At 46.6% G+C, this 8,518-nt stretch overlaps 1 protein-coding gene across 1 annotated transcript in view; it reads right to left on the reverse strand.

Annotated features, from left to right (window-relative positions):
* TGM2 (transglutaminase 2) overlaps window positions 1–1,043 on the reverse strand; it is a 38,410-nt gene extending 37,367 nt beyond the window's left edge. Inside the window, exon 1 of the mRNA XM_077832306.1 lies at window positions 712–1,043. Within this exon, the coding sequence (XP_077688432.1) occupies window positions 712–721 (10 nt within the window). The 5' untranslated portion in view covers window positions 722–1,043. The remainder of the gene's footprint in view (window positions 1–711) is intronic.
* Window positions 1,044–8,518: the final 7,475 nt, after the last annotated feature.

An 8,518-nucleotide genomic window follows, 5' to 3' on the forward strand; every position in this document is an offset into this window, starting at 1 on the left:
AAGCTTATGCCCAAATAAATATGTTAGTCTCTAAGGTGCCACAAGGACTCCTTGTTGTTTTTTCTAGAGAAGAAAGTATTCTTTCCCCAGCGAAAGACTGCACAGAAAAGCCAGCTATGTGTCAGAGGGATTTCTAAAGGCTTAAAAGGGGTTTTTTATGGCTTTATTTAGATAACTCTCTTTAAAAATAGAGCGAGACTTAGAACAAATATTTTTAGAGCAGCTCTCTGCTGAGTCCTGCTGAAAGGGAGCTTGCAATTTAAAACAGTATTTTAACATTTCACTCTTTACAGCATCGGTGTTCTTACAACAATAGCAAATTACTGAAGCTATGGTAAAGAAAAAAATTAATTCAAAATAGTTCTGATCAGGAGGAAACTATCTTCTATTTTAATCTTCTGCGTGTCTGATTATTCTGCACGTGAGTCAAGGGATTGCCATTCAGTTTCAATACGTTCGAGAAATACAAACAAGTGCAGCTGAGATAAGGAAGCTTGCTTAGTGTTCCAGCCTGAGCTAAAGGAACCAACTGTAATCGACTTTCAAAGTAGAACTCACACACACAGAGACATACCGTGACCCCCCTTTCCATGTATACACTGCAAAGTTTCCTGTAACCAAGCAAAACCTTCCTGATTTAGAAGAATATAAAAAAGTTGTCAAGTTTTGCTGAAATGCAGCCTCTAGCAATGTGCCATTCTGCAGCTTTACCTTCAGCCATGGTGTCCAGCCCTGGAATCCCTCTTACTCTGCTTGGAGTGCTTGCAGCTACGAAAAAAGAGCTGATGGTTTATCTCCTCCCACCCTCACTAGTTGTTCTCTCCCTTTATACAGGCAGACACAGCACACACCCCCTCATCTGGGTGGATGGAGCAACCTTAGCAAGAACTGGAAAAAACCCACTGTTTCCAGGAAAAACTAAATCCACCTTTTTTTTTTTTTTTTTTTTTTTTTACCAACTTTGAGCCTGGATCTGTGACACAAGCAAGTCTGTAATAGCTCAGTGCCCCCCACACATGCTAAAAATATACGAATAAGGGACACGTACAGAAAAGGCCAATGCAGGGACACTGCAGTTGAATAACCACTCTAGCTGGTCACTACTGTGAAATTCCTTCCCCCGTTTCAGGGAAGGGAATTTCTAATGTCATCCTCTGAAAGGGGGGCTCGGTGTGCAGTGTCTGAGGAGGCTCGTCACAAACTTGGGTGGGTGGGACGTTGTCTTTTAGTTAGCTGGCCCGGAGATTGTGTCACCCGTAATCTGCACAGGCCATTAAAGGGAAAGGCAGAGTTCTTGGAAACCCCCTTCTTGTCAGCACACTGGGAGGAGATGTGCTCTCCTCAGGAAAACCATGGCGGACACCTTGTATGCCTCACGTCAGACCCTGCTCCACCCACCACCCCACGGGCTAACTGGGAGAATGGGTCAGCAGAGTGAAGCGCTGGGGTTGTGCCCTTTTCAGACTGCGACCCCACATTCTCCCCCCGAGCCACAACCCAGAATCCTTTGGGCCAGTTGCTGTGGCCTTTGACTGTGGGAACTGGCAGCTTTTGGTACCTCAGGAAAACCATTTGCAAGTAGTGGGCAAATCTGCGGGGAGGGAGGGGAGCTTGTGACCAATCTATGGTGCTGAGCTCTTGGGGAAGGGAGGGAACTCCCCGCAGAGTTGAGTCCTCGCCAGGAGGGGGTGAAGGTTAAACATTCGGTGGTTCCCCAGGATGGGAGGCGTTGCCGCTTCTGCACTTTGGTGCTGAATGTCAATCACAAGTGGCAGCTCCAGAATCCGTCCATGAAATGAGATGGTTGGACTCCCTCACTGATGGGTAATTTACACCCCTTTCTGAATCCTCTCCAGATCTGGCTCTTCATGAACATGCTCCGTGGGTCCAGGATCATTCATAACCAATCAGCGCTTTGGGGCATTTTGCTTACAAGCCGCCTGGGACCAGACAACCATATTTTATGTATTGTTGTCTCCCTCTCATTTGGGCAATCCCAGCACTGGGAGGCAGTTCATGGGAGCCCGGCGGGAAGGGGCCTGCTCCATGCCACTGGAACTGGAAGATGTTCATGAAAAATGTGTCCCGTGTTTTTAGTTGAGAGGTTTTGACATTTGACACTTTTGCTATTGTCCATAATGTCTGAACTGCCCTGCAATGGAAGCCGACCGAAATGCCATCTAGTTCCGCTGTAACTTCCACCAGCTCCTCTGTGCGCTAGGCTGATAGGCCCCTTTGTAAGCAGAATGGCAGATAGCCATGGGCCTCCTGCGGAAGCTAAGCAATAGAGGGACTATTTTCCTCATTCTCCAGTGGTGGAAGAACCCCCCTGTCACAAAAGTTGTGCTGAGTCAGTGCCCTGGCCTTTTCCGACAGCTAATTGCATTGCCACTGCAAAGCTGAAAAATGACTTTGTTGCAGCCCCTGTGGCCCATGAATTGACCTGGCTGCAGCACTGGCATCCAGTCTCTCCCCGCTAAATGGCTACTCTGCTTGGTGCCAGGTGGACGGAGGCCAGGCATGCTCTCCGTTGATGATGGGAGAAAAGCGCTCCAGCAGGGAGAAAACAAAATGACTGATTCAGTAACACACAAGGAGCTGGGTTGTTTTCATGTCCGTGTGCGGGATTCTGCAAACATAAGAACATAAGAATGGCCATACTGGGTGAGACCAAAGGTCCATCCAGCCCAGTAGCCTGTCTACCAACAGTGGCCAATGCCAGGTGTCCCAGAGGGCGTGAACCTAACGGGTAATGATCAAGTGATCTCTCTCCTGCCATCCATCTCCACCCTCTGACAAACAGAGGCTAGGGACACCATTCCTTACCCATCCTGGCTAATAGCCATTAATGGACTTAACCTCCATGAATTTATCCAGTTCTCTTTTTCTGCAAAAAGAAATCCTTGCTCTAGTGGTCAATACCATGTTCTGGCACATGCAATGGAGGGAGGAGCAGCCACTGGGAAATGAACTCTGATGGATTTAGGGCTCAGCCAGTTGAGTTTTTCTTATTTACAAATGCTTTGCAGTTGATTGTCCTAGAGATATGGCACTGTTCTGTCTCATATGGCAGAGAGCTGGCTGGGGTCTCTGGAAATGAAATATCTCCCAGCGCATGAAATGAAGCAGGCAAGCAGAGCCTAGCATTGATTTAATGTTCCAGCTGCCCAGCTGTGTCTGGGAAGAGCCAGGCCATTCATCATAACCCAGAGGAGGGGAGGCAGGGAACAAGGTTAAATGTGCAATAAATCCTTGCTGAGTGGAAGCCTTGTGGTTAGGACCTGATGTGGTTAGTTCCAGCATCCTGGTGAATCAAGTGGGGGAGCCATGTCTTGAGCTGCACTGCTGATGGACCTGAGGAGGAACACATGGCGTATGGTCTGCACTTTTCATCCTGTGTAATGTAAATCAGCTGCCTCGAGAATATTTGCCTTATCTTCCCATCTTGGAACATACCAAGGGATTGCTCAGTGGCTTGAGCACTGGCCTGCTAAACCTACAGGTGTCAGTTCAATCCTTGAGGGGGCCATTTAGGGATCTGGGGCAAAAATTGGGGATTGAGCAGGGGGTTGGACTAGATGACCTCCTGAGGTCCCTTCCAACCCTGATATTCTGTGATTCTATGACTGTGAAATAAGAACGATACAGGAGCCCTTAGGCTGCAGAGCTCATTTAGTGCACATGGAATGACAATACAGGATGTCCTGAGGGGGCCAGGAGAGCTGGCTGTATTTTAAAGAAGGCTTATTGAGGGTGCAGGAACAAACCATCCTGAAGTGCAGAAAGAAGAGCAAATATGGCAGGCGTCTCCTAGGGCACGGTGATAGCATAGGTAGCCATTGTGGGGGCTGTTTTCTGGGACGCAGTTGGGATTAGAGACCAGACTGATAATTAAATCCTATTTTTGGATGGTCAGCTGCCTCCCTGTTTGAGCACCTGCCTAGACAGTGCTGATGGGATTTACTAGAGGTTTGAAATGTCTCACATTGCACTCTTTCCACAGTATGCATCCGATGAAGTGAGCTGTAGCTCACGAAAGCTTATGCTCAGATAAATTGGTTAGTCTCTAAGGTGCCACAAGTCCTCCTTTTCTTTTCACATTGCACTTTATCTTTTCGCTAGGGCTCGCATTTTGTCTCCCCTCTGTACTTTCCTTGGTTGCTGAGCCTTTTTTAGTTACCCTCCTAGGTAAGAGAATCCACACACCTGCGTGATCTTCTATCTTGCACATAGTACAACATCGGGCCAACTTTTCAAAGCCTTCTCCAAAAATACGCCCCCACACGTGCAAGTGGAACCCGTTCATAAAGCATTTGTGTCTGAAAGCGGCCAGCTTGTCTTGTACATGCTGATTTGAGCACACACCAATGCAGGCTTTTGCACCTGCCAGGGCGTGGGGCACCCCCTCACCCACCCACCCCAGGTTTTTAGGCACATTTTTGAAAATGTGTCTCTTCAAATCAGGTTGAGAATGCAGCTCACTACGGTTGTTGCATCAGTGCAGCCCACATGCTTCATGTCTGTTCTCAGGCAAAGTCCTGCTGACTTCGCTGTTGTGCCTCAAGGGGAATATAAGGAATATCAGAGCAGGGGTAGTCAATTGGTGGACCACAGGCCAAATCCGGACGGCCAGGAGCTTTTGAACAGACCACAACCTCTTTATATTTTATTATTATTATTATTTATTATTATTTAATTTCTGTATTGTTCTCTGGAGTCTGGACCTTGACTATACCTTGACCAAGAAATGTGGACCTTGATAAAAAATAATTGATTACCCTTGTACCAGAGTCATGAGGCAGGCGTTGGCCCTGTCTGCTGCAGAGCATGACAGGCAGTCTGTACTGCCACGGCATTTCAATCCTGCTCCCTGTCTCTGAACTTTACTTATGCTCATCGCATTGAGATGCTGTGCTCGGGTTGTGCTTTTTGTCATGTACAGCAAACAGACCAGTAATGAGCATCTCAGCAAAGCAAATCTAAAACACATCGAACGGCTTTTTCTCACTGTGCTTTCATGTTGCTCAGAAACCCAAGCTGTTCATTACCCCGTAATGTATGTGTATTTGTGCACCTGCTTGAAGGAAAACAAATTAGGAGGACTGGATGGCGGTGAGGACTATTCACTGACTACAGTGAATTTCATCTTTATTTCGATTGTTGGGTCAAACATCGCCTCGGTCAGCAATGCCCAACAGTCTCCACCCTCTGGCCGTCTATGGTCATCATCATTGCAGTATCTGAGCACCTCACAATCGTGACTGGATTTGTCCCCAGACACCTGTGTGAGGCATGACAGCTATTATCACCATTGTACAGAGGGGGAACTGAGCCCCAGAGAGATCAGGTGACTTGTTCCCAGTTGCACAGGAAGGCTGTCGCAGGGCTGGGACTTGAGTCCCTAGCTCCCAATTCCTATGCTAGTGCCTTAACCACTGGGCCCTCCTTCCTGTTTGGATGCTGACTGGTGGCCTATATGAAATGAGTATACTAGCGTCAGTCCATGTCCACACCCCATCAACCACTGTCACCGATTCAGACAAATGAGCAGCGGATTGGCAACCTAAGGACTGCATGGGTAGGACTCTGAGCTACTCTCTCATACCTAGTAGGGTAGCCTTTTAATTTTGGCATATCAGGACTTGAGTTTTTAGGGACATTTGTGGACACTAAATTCACCGACAGGACGCCAGGCATTGAGAGTGTAAAGCCAGCGATGTCAGTTTTGAGGCATCTGAGGCTTTGCCCACGTTCCTTGAGTTTTTTGAGTACCTAATGCAAGTTTTGACAGCCTTACGTTCCAACGCGGGTGAAAAATTGAGTGTGGGAAGAGTTCCCAAGGGACGCTGATGGGCATAGAGCTGTACTGGGGTGACACAAGCGGGTTTGGAGGGAGTGAGGGTGGCTGGGCTGGTGCTGCTCTAGGAGTCAGCTGTGTGGTCCCTAACTCAGCTGTGAGAATCCTCCTTGACATCCCCCTCCTAACCTGTTACCGTGTCTGGCACCTTTACAAGGGCCACCCCGCAGCAGCCCAGTAGAGGCTGCAGTGGCCTGTGACCCAGGTAACATATAGAAATCCTGTGAAGTGCTGTGGAATAGGAGAGACTTCCAAGCAATGTGACCTCCCCCTGCGTCCCACCAGGCACAGCTCTCTGCAGTTAAGGACATTGAAGTCAATGGTAAATGGGACAAAATACAATGTGATTTTACAAAAGGTAGATCGTGCCAAACCAACCTGATCTCCTTCTTTGAGAAAGTAACAGATTTTTTAGACAAAGGAAACGCAGTGGATCTAATTTACCTAGATTTTAATAAGGCATCTGATACCGTGCCACATGGGGAATTATTAGTTAAATTGGATAAGATGGGGATCAATAGGAAAATTGAAAGGTGGATAAGGAACTGGTTAAAGGGGAGACTACAACGGGTCCTACTGAAAGGTGAACTGTCAGGCTGAAGGGAGGTTACCAGTGGAGTTCCTCAAGGATCGGTTTTGGGACCAATCTTATTTAATCTTTTTGTTACTGACCTTGGCACAAAAAGTGGGAGTGCGCTAATAAAGTTTGCAGATGATACAAAGCTGGGAGGTATTGCCAATTTAGAGAAGGACAGGGATATCCTACAGGAGGATCTGGATGACCTTGTAAACTGGAGTAATAGTAATAGGATGAAATTTAATAGTGAGAAGTGTAAGGTCATGCATTTAGGGATTAATAACAAGAATTTTAGTTATAAGCTAGATTTCAGAGTAACAGCCGTGTTAGTCTGTATTCGCAAAAAGAACAGGAGGACTTGTGGCACCTTAGAGACTAACCAATTTATTTGAGTATAAGCTTTCGTGAGCTACAGCTCACTTCATCGGATGCATACTGTGGGACGCATCAATTAGAAGTAATGGCGGAGGAAAAGGACCTTGGAGTATTGGTTGATCATAGGATGACTATGAGCTGCCAGTGTGATATGGCCGTGAAAAAAGCTAATGCGGTCTTGGAATGCGTCAGGAGAGGTATTTCCAGTAGGGATAAGGAGGTTTTAGTACCATTATACAAGGCACTGGTGAGACCTCACCTGGAATACTGTGTGCAGTTCTGGTCTCCCATGTTTAAGAAGGATGAATTCAAACTGGAACAGGTACAGAGAAGGGCTACTAGGATGATCCAAGGAATGGAAAACTTGTCTTATGAAAGGAGACTCAAGGAACTTGGCTTGTTTAGCCTAACTAAAAGAAGGTTGAACGGAGATATGATTGCTCTCTATAAATATATCAGAGGGATAAATACCGGAGAGGAAGAGGAATTATTTAAGCTCAGTACCAATGTGGACACAAGAACAGATGGATATAAACTGGTCACCAGGAAATTTAGACTAGAAATTAGATGAAGGTTTCTAACCATCAGAGGAGTGAAGTTTTGGAATAGCCTTCCAAGGGAAGCAGTGGGGGCAAAAGATCTATCTGGCTTTAAGATTAAACTCAATAAGTTTATGGAGGAGATGGTATGATGGGATAACATGGTTTTGGTAATTAAATATTCATGGTAAATAGGCCCAATGGCCTGTGATGGGATATTAGATGGGGTGGGATCCGAGTTACTCAGGAAAGAATTTTCTGTAGTATCTGACTGATGAATCCTGCCCATATGCTCAGGGTTAGCTGATCGCCATATTTGGGGTCGGGAAGGAATTTTCCTCCAGGGCAGATTGGAAGAGGCCCTGGAGGTTTTTCGCCTTCCTCTGTAGCATGGGGCACGGGTCACTTGCTGGAGGATTCTCTGCTCCTTGAAGTCTTTAAACTACAATTTAAGGACTTCAATAGCACAGATATAGGTGTGAGGTTTTTTGCAGGAGTGGTGGGTGAAATTCTGTGGCCTGCGTTGTGCAGGAGGTCAGACTAGATGATCATAATAGTCCCTTCTGACCTAAATATCTATGAATCTATGAATCTGCAGTCCATTCAGAAGAGCTCGTGCCAAGGCTTCTCCTTAAAATGCCCACCCCCAAACTCTCATTGGCGATACCTGGGCAGTGATATAGGGAGATCTTAGGGAAGTGAGTGTGATCAGAGTATCTCGGGAAAGAAGAAAATCTTCATGTTAGTGTCCTCTTCATCCAGGCTTCTGTTGCACGCTATAGTGGTGTCTGCCATTCACTGGAAAGGCCCACAGGCATGGAAAGCAAACCACAACATGCTTATTTTTACTTTGCTTAGCAAGCCAAGGGCTTTGAGGAGGCATTTGTGCTGCTGGGTGCTAGGAATTTTCTCAAGGTGGATAGCATACAATTGTGTTTTCCTCTCACACCCGTCTTTGAATCTGGCACCTCCTCAAGACATGCACATTCCTGGCCCTTCCAAATCACTGTACTGTCAGGTCAAATAATATTTGCATTATTGGATGCGTGTACACTAGACAAACAGCTCCCCTCTACACTAACTCCATTGTAGCAGTAGATCCTGACTCAGCCTCCAATGCAGACAGGATAGCAAGCCCATGAGAAGAGGCAGTACATTAGTCATTTGTCT

Source organism: Eretmochelys imbricata, chromosome 13, assembly GCF_965152235.1.
Source record: "Eretmochelys imbricata isolate rEreImb1 chromosome 13, rEreImb1.hap1, whole genome shotgun sequence".
Taxonomy (NCBI): domain Eukaryota; kingdom Metazoa; phylum Chordata; order Testudines; family Cheloniidae; genus Eretmochelys; species Eretmochelys imbricata.